A 15,391-nucleotide genomic window follows, 5' to 3' on the forward strand; every position below is an offset into this window, starting at 1 on the left:
CACTCTAGCCAAGACAGGCTGTCTTGCACCCACTAGGTGACTGATAAATGATGGTGGAATTGAACTGAGTAGCCTGTCTTGCTGATGGAGAGGCCTAGAAGTCCTAAAGACAACTACCAAGATCAAGGTCTGGGAATCCCCATGATGCCATAGAAAAACAGCCCACCCTCACTAGGAAGGTGGAGAGAGACCCCAAAGGATCTAAGCTCAAGCCAGGGTCTTTCGTGTGCCCTAGAATGGATCCAGGCTGTCTGCTAGATAGGGGAAGGAAAAGTAGGGGCCCTATATAAATATAAATTTCCATCTTTTAAAAAACTCTTACTTTCTTAGTAACAACTCTAAGATAGAAGGGCAGGCAAGGACCAGGCAAATGGAGTTAAGTGACTTGCCCAGGGTCATGCAGCTAGCATGTTTCTGAGGCCAAATTTGAACCCAGATCCTCCAGGCCCCAGGCCTGGTGCTCTATCCACTGTGCTGCCTAATTGCTCCTCATTGGCTATCATTAAAAAGGCAGAATGACTTTGTACCTTTGTCAACTTGTCATGAATTTGTTTCTATCTTGTTTTGTTTGGTACTTCTCCAGCTATGCCCCTCCTTGAAGTGCCTCATAAAGTTCTGGGTTGTTTTTTGTGTTTTGTTTTGTTTTTTAACCTGCATCTCAGTGGAATTATGAAAAGAGAGGCTTTCACTCCTCATCAAGACCAGAATGATAGGAGAATCAATTCAAAGAAGCCCAGAAGCCCACCAAGGCCTGGGGGAAGTGCCTTCCTTCCTCCATTTCAGTGGAGTTTGAGACTAAGTAAAACCCTGCTAGGGAAGGGATCTAAGGCAGGGCTGAATCTTCTGTTTCCCCTCCCCTGGGTAAAGTCCTCACCAGGCTCTCCTTCACCCCTCCCCAAACACACTCCTCCTGGACTCCATTTCACAGAAATAGGCCTCAATAAAGCACCCAGAGTCTCCACTTAAAAAAACAAACAAACCATGGCTTTATTCTTTGAAGGATTGGCACCTGTGTCCAAGCCCCCTCACACTGGCCCCTTGGGGAGCCAAGGAAGACATAGCACAGGGGCTCATGACCTCCAGGCAACTTCTCCTGTGCTAGCCATTTCCCCCAACAAGCTCTTTATCATCATGGGGCTCCACTCTAACCTTCCCAGCCTCTTCAGTGGGCCTGGGGTGCAGATCACATAGTCGATCCGGGGGGATGATTAGGCCTGGTATAGCCAGGAAGCACTTGGACATAGGAGAAAAGGGGAGAAAAGGCCCCCGAACTTTTGCTTCCGAGCACCACAATGTGGGCAGTGCCCATACTGGAAGCCCTCCTCCCAGGCCTGGCCTGGCCCTGCATGGGGCTATCTATCCTATCCTTCCTCAGGTCCTGGGACCCTGCAGAGGAATGGGGAGAGAGAGAAGGGGGCACCCCTCCACCTCTTTCCAAGGACTCTCCCTGTGGGGTCCTGCAGCAGCCACCTGCTCAGCTCCAGCCTCCCTCAGATCTTGGAGGACTCAAGCCTTGGGCTCCAGGGTGCCTGTGGTGCCCGAAGCTCCCGTAGCTCCCGCAGCTCCTGCTCCAGAGTCTGATTGCGGTGGTACATCTCCATGTAGCTCACCTGGATTTCCCGCTGGTAACGCAGGACCCTATTCTTCTCCTCCTGCCACGTCCTCCTCTCCTGCTCAAAGAGCAAGGCCTGTTCCCTGCCCTGCTGGCGCTCCCGCTGCAGCTCGGTCCACAACCGCTCTGCCCCGCCACTGCCCACCTCCCCCCGAAGTCCCTGGCTCTTGGAATCATCTGTTTCACAGCCCCCGTCGGGCAGCTCCACCGGAGCGGGGCCATCCTGGGGGCCATCCTGGGCCAATTGGTGGCAGAGGGTGTCCCGGAGCCGGGCCAGCTCACTGTCCTTGGCCTCAGCTTGAGCCCGGCTGCTTCGGAGTTTTGTCTTCAGGCTGAAGATCTCGGCTAGCTTTTGGGCCAGCTCCGCTTGGGCCTCCCTCAATTGCTGCTTCAGGAGAGAGATTTCCGAAGTCTTCTGACCCACCTAAGAGAAAGAGGGAGCCATTAGAGAAGATGGGGTTAGAGTGGAAGGCAAGGAAGGAGGAATGAAGGGGAGAGGAGGAGGGGGACTTTTGAGACTTCTTGCTGCCTTAGAAACTGGAGGGGTCTTCCTTTCTTGGGCCTCAGTTTCTTCATCTGTAAAACCGAGATAACATAATGGAGTTCTCTCAGGATTAGTGTAGATAAAGATTTGTAAACTTTGTTAGAGTGCCTTACAAAAGTGAGCTGTTCTTTGTCGAGGCTCCACCTTTTGTAGGTGAGTTTTCACCTTTAGAAGCTACTCCTGCCCTTGCTCCCCATCTGATACTTAGGGTGAAAAATCAGCAGATCCCATAAGGATCTAGACTTGAAAGGAACCATAACAATCATTTAGAACAGGGTTTTTCCAATCCATTTTTTTAAACCCTTACACTACTAAGGCAGAAGAGCAGTAAGGGCTAGGCAATAGGGGTTAAGTCACTTGCCCAGGGTTACACAGTTAGGAAATGTCTAAGGCCAGATTGGAACCCAGGATCTCCTATCTCCAGTCCTGGCGCTCTACCCACTGAGCCACCTAGCTGCCTCTCCCAATCTTTTGCAGGCACCATGCCCATTGGCTTTCAGTTAATCTTCCTGTACCCTTTAGTGAATAGAAAAGGTAATAAATTCTAGTGTTCTCATGCATATGCACATAGGAAATAAAGTATATTCATTTCAGTGGGATGACACAGTTATTTACCAAGTATTTCCCATGCCCACTTGACAAGCTTCTTGAACCATCTTAGGTATATATACACACACAGACCCAGGCTGGGAACTCCTGATCTAGTTCCGTCTGCTCATTTTATAAAGGAAGAAACTGAGACCAAGCAAGATGTGACTCGGCAAAGGCCACACACAGCTCAAAGACTCGAATTCGGAGCTGAAAGAAATCTTAACACCATGTTACCAATTTAAGAGAACAGCAAGGTGGCACAGAGCTCTAGGCCAGGAGTCAGGAGGACCTGAGGTTATCTGGCCTCAGATACTTACTCGCTATGTGACTAAGCCAGCCATTTAACCCTTTTGGCCTCAGTTTCCCCCTTTGTCAAATGAGCTGGAGAAGGAAATGGCCAACTACTCCAGTATTTTTGTCAAGAAAACCCCAAGCGAGGTCACAAAGAGTCAGGCACAACTGAACAACAATGATCAAGGTCAGGATCACAGACTGAGGGCTGGACAAGATCTCAGACCACCTAGTCCAGCCCCTCGTTTTCCAGATGAGGAAATGGATGCTCCAGAAGGGTAATGATTTATCCAAAGGGACACAGGTCATAGATGGCAGAGCTAGATTTGAGCCCAGGTCTGCTGACCACGGAGCCAGGATTCTTTCCTCCGAGTAAAGCTGGGCCTTCTTACAGAAGATGCCCCCCGCCTCTGGGTCACGGCCTTCTGGCCCTGGGTCAGGGGCTGCTCTGGGCAGGCTGCCAGCTCCCCCTCACCTCCCACTTGGCCTCCTCCTCCAGACTGGGGCTGGTGCGCTCCGGGGAGTGCGCTGGCTCTTTGGCCAGGCCCTGACAGGCGCTGAGCTCCTTCCGCAGCCTCCGCTGCTCCTGCTGGGCTATGAAGAGCTGGAGCTGGAGGCTTCTTTCGTTCCGTTCGGCCTTCTGGGCTACCTCCTGCAGCTTCTCCTCATAGAGACGCTTCAGCTCGGCCAGCCACAGCTGCTGCCGGTCCTCCAGCTCCTGCGAGAGAAAGCAGGGCCTCAGGGGAGATGCAAACCTCCCTCCCTGGACCCTACGGAGGGCAGGACCTGTCAGAAATCCCCAACGTGCCAACAGGGCAGGGGGAGGGAGGAACGGACGAGGAGAGGGCCAGGATGGCGAGAGAGATGGAGGAGGAGGGCAGGCTTGGGGAGTGGCACAGAGAAGGGGAGGGGGAGCCCTCACCTGTGCAAAAGGACTGAGGCCATCGTCGTCACTGAGGCCTCCTTTCAGCTCTGGTAGCCCCCCGACCCCAGGCTGCCCCTGCCTCAGCACCCCCGAGTCCTGGGGCACCTGAGCGGTGTAAGTGAAGTCGTAGGGGGGTGGGGGCTCAGGAAGGCAGCTCAGAGTTGCCAGTGGCCCCATCTCGCTCGCACTCATCAAGGCCTGCTCTTTGGGGTTTCGGGCAGCTCTGTCCAGAGAACCCCCGAGATGGTTGACGTGTCCCACAGAGGCACTGAAGGGGCCCGGGCCCCCGCTGCCCCCGCTGGAGGAATCGGACAGGCCGGGGTCCGGGCCGCCTTCATCCAGGCTAAGTGCGTGCAGCAGCTGGGCCCGAGCACGACTGGCCTGGGGCCCGGGGCTCAGGGGTGGGTTGCACACGAGGGTATGGAGGCTCCCGTTGCTCTTCCATAACTTCTGGCCCTTGTGGGCTGCCAGGCTCTGCATGGACAGGAAGCTCTTCCCCGTCCCCACCGTGGGCTTGAAGACGGAGGGGCGGATGCGGCACTGGGTGGGAGAAAGGTAAGGGGAAGGCATGTGAGTTTGTGACTCCTCTGCCCCTTCCCAGAGGCGCCCCCACCCAGCTGCTCTGCTTCCAGGGGATCCTCCCAGGCAGCCTCTCAGCAGCACAACCCGGCCTCCCTTCCCTGCTGGTGAGATTCTCCCAGCTGCACAGACGGGGAAGAAGCCCCCCTCTTCCTGCTCTTACCCCACACTCGGCGGGCTCCCTCACCTTGTCAAAGCGGCCCCGCTCGGGCAGGGAAGTCTTGGTGAAGTCAGCCCCCCGCGGGTGCTCCCGGTAGTAGAGGCCGGAGTAGTTGCTGTGGCGGTCGTCATCCTGCCGGTGAGACCCCCCTGACGGCCAGCGTTTGTTGGCTTTGGAGTCCTTCTTGGCCAGGTGAAGGTAGCTGAGGAGCTCTCGCTGGCTCAGGCCCTTCCGAAGGAGCCCGTCCGGCTGGCGTGAGCCTCGGGCACTCCCCAGGGCAGCCCGCAGCTCCTCAGGGGAGAAGTCCTGCCTCTCCAGCAGGCTGCCCACGCTGCCCATGATGCGGGGAGGCCTCTGGGCTGTTGCCATGAAGCTTCAGCAGGACTGAAAGGGCCGGCTCTGGAGAAGATCAAAGGCAGGCTCAGGGGCAGGCTCACCCCCTTCCAAGGCAGACATTTCTCTTTGCTCTAAGAACCATAGAACCCCTTTGCCATTTTCTGTCCCATTCCCAAGAAGCTCTGGCCTACCTGGACCCAGGATGCCACCACTGCAGAGAACAGCTCCTCTATCCTGTCGCCCTTTCTCCCCTTCACATACACTCCCTAATAGCAGGCAAGGCAAGGTCTCAAGCCTTGGAGATCCAAATCCTGAGCCTGCCACCAAATAGTAGGTGGTAAGGAGGAGCTGGTCTTCGACCATGGCTGTCCATTTCCTATGGCCAGTGTGGCTTCTCCAGCAGGACTAATCTAGTACAACCAAGACTTTGAGGGCCTGCGGTCCTCCCTCCCAGGGTTCTTCCTCTCTCCTTACATATTCTAATCTGGCTCTGCTCAGAAGGGTTCAAGGAAGGATGAACAGGGAGGTATTAGTCCTGAGAAACTGAGACAGGAGAAGTCAAATTACACGGTGGGGTAGGGTGGGAGCTCTCAGAGCCCAGACCTGTTCTTTGCAGAATGCCCCCCCCCACCCCAGCCTCTTCTCCTTCTAGGACCCAGCTGCACCTGGGCAGAAGGGCTTGGTGGGGGCAGAGGGTGGGCAGAGGAGAGGAAGAACAGAGTACAGAGAAAGAGATACAGTCCAATCCACAGCCAGTCAATGCCTTCTCTCTCCCTGGTGGAGGGCCCCAAGGGAAGCACAGGGAAGGGGGTAGGGCCCTGGGTCCCACAGCTGGAGACACACAAACAGGAAGGGCCTGGAGGGAGGAAGGATGGAGCTGGACAATGGAGAATGGCATCCGGAGCAGGTGTGTATGGGTTGTGGGGGGTGGAGAGGGGGAGGGCTGCTTACTTACTCATGTCACCCTCACAATCACACAGAGCCCAAAGCAGCTCAGTCCCTCGGACCCTAGGGTTCAACTCGCTCAGGGGCAGGAGGGGATGCACCTGAGAGATTGTCCCCTGGATGGGCTTCCTGATCCCCCCCTTCTTCCCCATCCCCCAAACAATGCCAGCTCCCCCCACCCCCACCCCAGGCTCCATTCTCCTGAACCATTTCCAGCTTTTGTGTTTTTGAAAGACAAAAGTATGTATTTAGAGATAGAACTACGTCAGAGTTCCCACCCCCTAAGTCCTGGATGTTAAAGCCTAATGGGTACAAAGTTTGGGGAAAGATTCCTGTTTGCTTTTCCTTCCACCCCTACCCCCCCCCATTTTTTCAATGTTCTATTAAAAAAACACACACACAACAATCTTGGAAGGAGTAGAGTTAAGGAAGCAGGTTTCCCCTCTAATCTTCCCCTTTTCTTCCCAGGCCTTCAGGCCTTCCTTCCCATCTCCGTAACTCAGGCCTCTCAGTGTGGGTAGAATTTTTGGAAACCCGGATGTGGTGGGAGTTGGAGGTACTGGTCTATGAAGTAGGGTACCTCCTGCAAATACAACAAGGACTCAGGAGTCCTATCCTCTACTTTGGGTCATAGCAACTAGAGCTGGAAGGGCCCTTGGACATCACCTACTTCAACCCTCCAGTTCTAAAGATAAGGAACCAGAAGCCCAGAGAGGGAAAGTAGCACCAGGTTCTGACTCCAAATCAGTGCTTTCCTCCAACTTCTTTTTCATTCATTTCCAGAAGCATTTAGCAGGGGGCCGCTGTGTTAGCCACTGTGATCTCTTCAGAGTAGACTCGGTGTCGGAAGCACACACATGTACACACACGCATCCACCCGGGCCAGCCCCACCTCGGAGGCCATGATGACCCGGGCATCATTCACCCAGCCACCCTCAGGCACATTCCTGCCCCTGCCTGTGCAACCCCCCAGCCACCAAGGGTGCTCGGGGGTGTTGGGGGCGGGAAGGAAGCTTGAGCGGGAGAGCAGAAATGAAGGGAGGGGCAGAGAGAGGGTGAGGCAGAGCCTGGGGAAGCCCCAAAGTGACTCTATTCAAAGGCATGCCAGGAGCCTGGACTCTTTCATTTCCGTTCTCCACGTATTCATACAAGGCTAGGCCTTTGTTTCCCTTCTTGCAATCATAGGATCATAGAACATTGGTTCATAGATGTAAGGCTAGAAGGGACTGTAGCAGCCACTAAGTCCAACCTTCTCATTTTACAGGTAAATTAAGGCACATAAAAGTCAAATGACTTGACTAGGATCACTCAGCTAGTAAAAGTCCAAGACAGGATTTGAACTCCTGTCTTCCTGACTCCAAATTCAGGGACCTCTCCCCTTGGATGCTCTCTCCTATCCAGAGCTGGACAATATCCAGACACAGGGACGTAGGGAAGGAGGTCAGTTTGGCCTCCCCTAGATCCTTGGCTAGCAGGAAGAACCAGACTTCTTCTTCCAAAGAACATTCTCTTTGTGCTGGCATCCAAGTAACAGAGAGACACCATGTGCTGATTTGTCCTCACCCTTTGTCCAGTCACCGGTTTCCTAGGGAGAGATTTACTTGGAGAGCAAAGGGGGGGTCATGGAACCCTGATTCTAATTCTGACAACCCAGATTGTATTCTCTGGGTCTGGGTCTCAATCCAGAAGTCTCAGCGCTTAGAAATGAGAGGCAGAATAGAGGCACCACAAGGCTAATGCTCCATCACACACAGAATATCCTGAGAACATATTCATGCACACACACACACACACATACATACAAACATACCCACAGACAGACATACACACACAGAGACACAGACAGATACACACACAGACAGACAGACAGACACATAGACGACATACAACACAGACAGATAAGACACACAGAGACACATATGCACAGACACATGCATAAACACACAGACAGATGTACACAGATAGACAAGATACACATGCACAGACACACACAGACAAACATAGAGACAGACAGACAAGACACACACAGACGGATGTACACAGAGTCAGACGGACAAGATACAGAGACAGACAGATAAGACACACAGACAGACATAGAGACACGAACAGACAGACAAGACACACACAGACAGGCATAGAGACACACAGACAAGACACATAGACGTACACAGAGACAGACAAGACACACACAGACAGATGTACACAGAGACAGATAGACACACACAAACATATGCAGACATAGACAGACACACAGAGACAGACAGACACAGAAAGCCAGGTTGGGGAAGAAACCAATGTGTTCTAACATCAGGTTGGGGTCTGCTATACTACACTCCCCACTAGCTAGAACAGTGTATACTTCCCAATAGAGAGAGCTGACTGAGGGATGTTAAGTGACTTACTCAAGGTCATACAGGTAGTCATTAAGTGGCAGAACAGGATTTAAACTCAGGTCGTCTGAATTCAAAGCCAGTCCTCATTCCAATGCACCCAGAATTCTGTAAAGATTTGGTGATCTGAACTGGGCTGAGCTGGCTGGAGAGGGAACGAGTCAGTCTTAGGCCCATTCTCTAGTCTCAGTCCTCACCTAAGCCCCCCCCCCCCCCCCCCCGACTGGGCCTGCCCCCTAGGGAGTGGTCCAAATTCTGGGGCTGGCCCTGGGATAGAGGAAACTCTGAGGAATGCAGGGCTCTCAGGGGGTCCAGTTTAATCTCTTAATTTAAAAGAATTCCAGACCCTCAGACCCTCCCCCAAGCCTTCAGTTGCTTTTTTGAGGTCCACCTTTCACCCTCCAAACCTCCCCCCTCCACACACATTCCAGGCTGTTGCCTAGAGGCACCAGAGCTAAGAACACTGGGTAGGGCAGGAAGGGGAGCAACCTGGGATTAGCTACCCAGAGGGGCAGGGAGGAAAGAAGGGAAGAATAGTTTCCTGACCAGCTCCTGGGATTAGGATGAGTGAGCTGGAGCCCTGGAGGTGAATCAGGGCCTCCTCACCATCCCCACAGACAGCCAGATGGGGCTTCCTTGGGTAGGGAAAATCCTATCTGTCTCCTCTATACAACCCAGGCTAAACTCAGCTAGTCCCTGTATATCCAGGCCAAATCTCTCCTGCTCCTCACTTTCCTCCTCTTCAAAAGGAAGGGGCTAGACTTAATGGTCTCCCAGATTCCCTCTGATTCTGATATGCTATGATTGTATGCATTCAGTATAGGACAGGTCCAGTCAAAGAGGCAGGCACAGAATTCCTGAGCCCCACAGGGCACCCCTCATGCCCAATGTGGGCACCTTTCTGTGGGCCCAGAGACAAAAGCTGACCACAGAACTCACTCCCTGGAGGAATGGGTCTCCGCTTCAGCTCCTAGATTCCTAAGGTTCCCCCCCACCCCCGAAGACTAGTCAAATCTAGGTCTTTGGCATCAAAGACCATTCAGTTAGTCTTCCCACCCCTTGTTAGGCCTTACTTGGCAGCAAGACCAAGTAGGGATAGGGGGACTGGATAAGAGGGGGCCAACCCTTCAACTACAGAGGGCCTGAGGTCTTAATCAGGGAAGGGCCTTACCACCTGCTAGAGGGATTATTTTTTCCGAAGATAGCTCTGGCCTGAGGAGAAGAGGGTACCACTGAGACCAGAAACTGGAAATGTAACTCTCCAGAGGACTGGATCTGGACAGAGGCCCAGAATGTCCCTGTGGCTCCAAATATGAGGCTGGGGCTGGGGAAGGGGATAGGGCCCCTTCAAAGGGACCCTGATCCCAACAGCCAGCTGCCCCATCACCTCACACTACAGCCCCCACCTCAGACTTGGAAGCTGAAGCCAGGACTGGAGGAGATAGGAAGCACCCCAAGGTCAGGATGGGCTCCAAGACAGAGAGGGAAGACACCCCAGTATTCTGGGGGTCTGACACCCTTTAGATGCGAACTTTGCCTTTCTACTGGTCTCTTTGGAGAGAGGGGGACTGATTAAATATCAGGGTCCCTTCCAGTCAGATTCTGTGGATCACAAGCAATCTCTTTTTGAGAAGTCATGGGCTCCACTTCAGCCCCTAGATTCCTAAGGTCCCCCCACCCTGAAGACTAGTCAAATCAGAGATTCCATGGTCAGGGCTGGGTATAGGCTTCTGCCTTTTGTGCCTTTTAGGCACCCAGCCAAAGCCCTCTGAGCCCATGAAGTGTTTCTGCTGCACTTAATCCGTTGCTCAACCAGGGAAGGCTGAGACCCCCAAGGGGGAGATAAGAAAATGCCCTGAGGGGAATTTTAGTCCCCCAAAATCTCTAGCTTCAGAACATGTATGGGGACCCATAATTCTAATTTCACCTTCCATTTGTCCCATTGCTTAGGGTCTTAATTTTCCCCATCTGAGCAATGGGGTCAATAGGGTTTCCTGGGCTCTTGTAGTGGACAGAATCCATGTCCCACCCTGACCCAGAAGCACAAATGCCTTCCTCACAGGCCAGAAACACCAGACAAGAGCAGAAAGCTTCAGCTGTGAAATCCTGAGCTCCGGCAGGGAGGGGAGAATAGCCTTTGGATTTATGTATACACACACACACATATCTGCATATAACTCTCTTTGGGGGAATGAGTGTGTATATACATGAATGCCAGTGTGTGTGAATACGTGTGCATGCCACACCAGCCTCCACCCCCTTGCTCGGACAGCCAGAAGGAAGGGGTGGCTCAGCAGGCAAGTCCAGTCCCCAGCAGGTAACCCAGCCAAACGGCCAGCCCCAAGAGGCAGGGGAGGGAACTGTCCCCACCCATGTCTGCGCCGGTCTGGGAGGCGCCCAGCCCAGGACAACCTCACAAACCTTCCCACACTGGGAGTCAGCTCCAGGCAGATTCTGGTCAGTGTGCCAGGCCACCTGTCCCAGCCCACCCAACCTTGGATTCCAGCCCTCCCCTAGATCCCGGTGAAGGTGACCCACCTAGGTCTAAGTCTAGGTCACCTAGCACTCAATGGGGCTCTCAGCAACCAAGTCTGGGGCGCTGGGAGCTGGCAGGCGGGGGCATGGGGAAGCAAGGCAAGGTCAGGCGTGGGGCTCCCCTCAAGGCTGTCTCCCAGGATGCAAATAGACTTGACCATGGGTAGGGCAGATTCCTGGAGCAGCTGCTCTCTCTGCACAGACCTGGGATATACGCTCCGTTTTTCTCGGCCCCTCCCACCTTCCAAGGTTCCAGAGACTGAGCCGGGGCTGGGGTTGGGGAGGGGAGGCAGGGGCGCTGGCCTCAGAGTCTCAGGGTTGGTCGGACAGATTGAGCCATCATCTTGCCGGAGCCCAGGACCCTTACCAGCCGAGTAATCCAGTGCAGCGGGGCTGCGAGGAGAACCCCTCCAAAGCGCCCTGCAACCCAGAATCCCAAACCTCCTTCCGCAGCACCCCGCTGGTGTCACGGGACGGAGCGGCTGAAAATCCTCAATAAGGAAGAATCCTGGAAGGGCATTCGGAGATGACTTTAATCTAACCCCCATCTTCCCCGCTAATCCCATTTTACAAACGGGGAAACTGAGACCCCAAGAGGAGGGGTGATATGCCCAAGGTCACACAGCGAGCTCTTCCTTGGGGGTCTCGGGGACCCGGCGGGCTGCACACGGACCCCCCTGGGCCCCTGCTCAAGAGGCCAGAGGAGCGGCCAGGCACACTCACCATGTTGGCGCCGGCGCTAGTTCCCTGCCAGTCCACCGAGTCCTAGATCTGGCCCCGGGCTTCGGAATCCCAGCTCCTAGACAGCGCAGCAACCTCTTCCCTCTTCAAGATTCGAACCCTCTTTCCCCCAAGCTCCGGGCTTCAGAAGGCACTAAAAGCCCAGCCACCCGTTCTGCCGCAGGGACACAGAGAAAACGCGGTCCGGTTCAGGAACTGGAGCTCTCCATTCGACTAGTTCGCTCTGCTCTCAGAGACAGAAGGAAAACCCGGCCTGACTCAGTCCCAGAATTTGAGACCTGGACCGGTCCTAGGAGAAGCAGCCTGCCAGCATTCCCGGTAAAGGCAGAAGGAGAAAGCGAGGTCCGGTAGCAGCCCCGCCCTCCTGGGCCGGAAGCTGTGGGCCAGGGTATCCCCCACCTCCCACTCTCCGGGCACGGGCAGATTCCTAGATCTGTCTCCCCAACCCCCCTGCTCAGAACACACTAATCCAAAGCGCTGCACCTCCTGGCTGCCCCCATGGCGCGCCCTAGGCACACCCCTCCTTCTGACCCAGCTGCAGGAGGTGGGTGGGACAGAGCCCTGCTGGAGAGCAGGGAATTTCTGAGTTGTATACCTGGCTCCTGGCAGAACCGGCTATTAAAAGTCAAGTCCGTCTAGCCTCCCTCTTTATAATTTCTTCTGCCCTCTCCCACCCAGGAATAGTATATAGACAACAACGAGCATTTCCTTTAAGATCTAGAAAAAACCCTACAGGCACTCACTCAAAAACTACCCAAGGCACACACACCCGAACATAGACATACGTGAATATGTATGCACGGATGTATGCCTGCATGTATGTATATCTGAATTTGACACCAGCTTTGTGGGAGGGAAGTCGGAACTTTTTGAGCACTTGCCTGTCCTGGACTGGTGATATTTCTGAGACAGGGAACTCCGCGTAAGCAAAGGCCCTCTCCCCAGGCAGATCGCAGCCCCCACACTTCTGAAACTCCCCATCTCTGAGAAAGCCCAAAGCATAATGAGGCTGAATGACTTGTCTAAGATCACACACGCAATTAGTATATGGATTAGAGAAGGAATTTGAGCCCATCTTCCTAACTGTGAAGTTGCACTAATCTAACACTAAAATATTCTACCATTCTGTACATATACAGCCAGATAATAATAATTTACGTTATATTGGGGTTTTATGGGTTACAAGTGCATTGTTAGGTAACTAGTACCAATAATCTTTTTTTCTTTTCTGTTTTTGTTTGTTTGTTTGCTTGAGGTTTTTGTTTGTTTGTTTTGTAGTCCTTACCTTCCAGTTTAGAATCAACATTGTATATTGGTTCAAAGGCAGAAGAACGCTAAGGGCTAGGCAATGGGGGTTAAGTGACTCACCTAGGTTCACACAGCTAGAAAGTATCTGAGATCAAATTTGAACCCTAGACCCCCCCCCATCTTGATTGATGTGGCTTCAATCCATTAACCTTTAGATATCCCTTAGTACCAATATTCTTCTCACCATTCTAGAGATGGGGAAAAACAAAACAAAACAAAACTGAGGCTCGGAGAGGTCACTTTGCCTATACATATTGCTAGAGATAGAATATTACATGTGTAAGGAATTGCAAGGAGACCAGTTCGACTTGATTGTAGAATACTTGGAAGTAGATTAGAAGTAAAATGATTGTAATGTTAAGAAAGGGCAGGCTATGGAGGGCTTTAAAAGCTAAACAAGATTTTTTCTTTGATTCTGGAGGTAATAGGGAGCTATGGGGAATTTTATCGAGGAGGGAATTGGCATTATCAGATCTGCATCATCATCAGATTACTTTGACAACTGAGTGAAAGATGGAATGGTATGGGAAGAGACTTGAGGTTGGAAGACCAACCATGTGACTGTTGCAGTAATCCAAGTGATATGGACCTGTACCAAGCTGGTGATGGAAGAGGATGGAATCAGAGATGTTATGAAGATAGAAATGAAAACACTAGGGGAAAGGATATCTAGATGGTTCAGTGAATAGAGAACCAGGTCTGGAGACAGGAGGTTCTGAGTTCAAACATGACTTCAGACACCTCCTAACTGTGTGACTCTGGGCAAGTCACTTAACTCCAATTACCTAACCCTTCCACTATTCTGTCTTGGAACTAATGCTCAGAATTGATTCTAACACAGAAAGTGAGGGTTTATCAAAAGAAAAAGAAAATACTAAGGAAGTTCAGAAGAAGAGAGGAGAGGGGAGATTGGGAAAGGAGGATAATTAATTCAGTGTTAGACATGTTGAGTTTGAGATGTCCATGGGATATCCAATTTGAGGTCAATAGATAAGTTAGTGATAGGAAGCTGGAAATCAAGATAGGGGTTAGGGCTGGATAAGTAGATCTGAAAATCACCTCCAGAGAGACAATAATTGAATCCATGGGAGCTGATGAGGTCCTCAAGCAAGGCGGTACAGAGGGAAAAGAGAAGATGGTCAAAGACAGCACACCTCCAGGAAACCATTGTGACTTGGGTGAAGAGCCAGCAAAGAAGACTGAGAAGAAGGAATGGGACAGGTAGGAGGAGAACCAGAAGTGAGAAGTGTCAAGAAAACCTAGAGAGAAGAGAGTAGCTGGAAAAGAGTAAAGTCTGCAGAGTTTCAAAGTCTGCAGAGAAGCCAAGAAGGACAAAAAGTGAGAAAAGTACATTAGATCTGGCAATTAGGAGATCACTGGTAAGTTTGGAGAAAGCAGCTTTGGTTGGATAATGAAGTCAGAAGGCAGATTTCATGAGGCTGGCAAGTGAAAAATTAGAAAGTAGAGGCACCACTTGTAGATGGACTTCTCAGGGAGTTTAACCCCAAAGAGGAGAGAGATGGGTGGAGTGGGGTCAGGAGAAAGGAATAGGCATTTATATATCACCCAATATATGCCAGGCACCCTGCTAAGTGCTTCATAAATATTATCTCCTTTAATCCTCATAACAATCCTCCTCACGTGAAATGGGGAGATAACCCCATCTACCTCAAAAGGTTGAAGAAACTGAGGCAAATCAAGGTTAAGTGATTTGCCCAGGGTCATACCACTAAGTGTCTGAGACCAAATGTGAACTCAGATCTTCCTGACTCCAGACCCAGTCCTCTACTTACTTTACCACCCATTTGTCTACTATACATTTTTTGTTTGTTTGATTGCTTTGTTGTTGTTGTTGTTGTTGTTGTTGTTGTTGTTGTTTTTAAAGGATGGAGGAGACACATGCACATTTGTAACAATCAGGCAGAGAATTAAAAGATTAGTGAGAAATCGAGTGAACAATTTCTTGGAGAAGACCAGATAAAATAGGATCAGGTAAGGTGGCTCAGTGAATAGAGAACCAAGCCTAGAGACAGGAGGTCCTGGATTCAAATCTTGGACATTTCCTAGCTCTGTGACTAGGTAAGTCACTTTACCCCCATTGCCTAGCCTTTGCCATTCTTCTGCCTTATAAATAGTACATAGTATTGATTCTAAGACAGAAGGTAAGGGATTAAAAAAAAAAGAATATATGTAGAAGTATTTACCTTGGCACGAAGGGCCACCTCTTCATGTGAGAGAGGGGAAAGAGGAAATAATAGACAAAGATATTTGAGTGATGTGATAGGAGGAGGAGGAGGGAAGAGAGGGAGCCTTCATCAAATGATTTCAATTTTTTTAGTGAAGTATGAGGCACAATCCTCAACTGAGATGATGGTAGGAAGAAGGTTTAGGAAGGGATGAAAGGGATTGGCCCCCATGGTAAACGGAAGACAAA

At 51.7% G+C, this 15,391-nt stretch overlaps 1 protein-coding gene across 2 annotated transcripts; it reads right to left on the minus strand.

The window, feature by feature from the left end:
• Positions 1-970: 970 nt before the first annotated feature.
• On the minus strand, positions 971-12,277 carry N4BP3 (NEDD4 binding protein 3). 2 transcript variants are annotated; one of them, XM_044661614.1, is made up of 5 exons: positions 11,632-12,277; positions 4,730-5,101; positions 3,961-4,503; positions 3,514-3,756; positions 971-2,036 (listed from the first exon to the last, which is right to left on the minus strand). In XM_044661614.1, exons 2-5 carry the CDS (start codon positions 5,069-5,071, stop codon positions 1,491-1,493), a joined length of 1,674 nt encoding a protein of 557 aa, XP_044517549.1. In that variant the 5' UTR covers positions 5,072-5,101; positions 11,632-12,277; the 3' UTR covers positions 971-1,490. The 2 variants fall into 2 exon arrangements, with proteins under 2 accessions (XP_044517549.1, XP_044517548.1); XM_044661613.1 differs by having other exon boundaries at positions 3,514-4,503.
• Positions 12,278-15,391: the final 3,114 nt, after the last annotated feature.

The sequence above is a fragment of the Gracilinanus agilis genome, chromosome 2 (assembly GCF_016433145.1).
Source record: "Gracilinanus agilis isolate LMUSP501 chromosome 2, AgileGrace, whole genome shotgun sequence".
Classification (NCBI taxonomy): Eukaryota; Metazoa; Chordata; class Mammalia; order Didelphimorphia; family Didelphidae; genus Gracilinanus; species Gracilinanus agilis.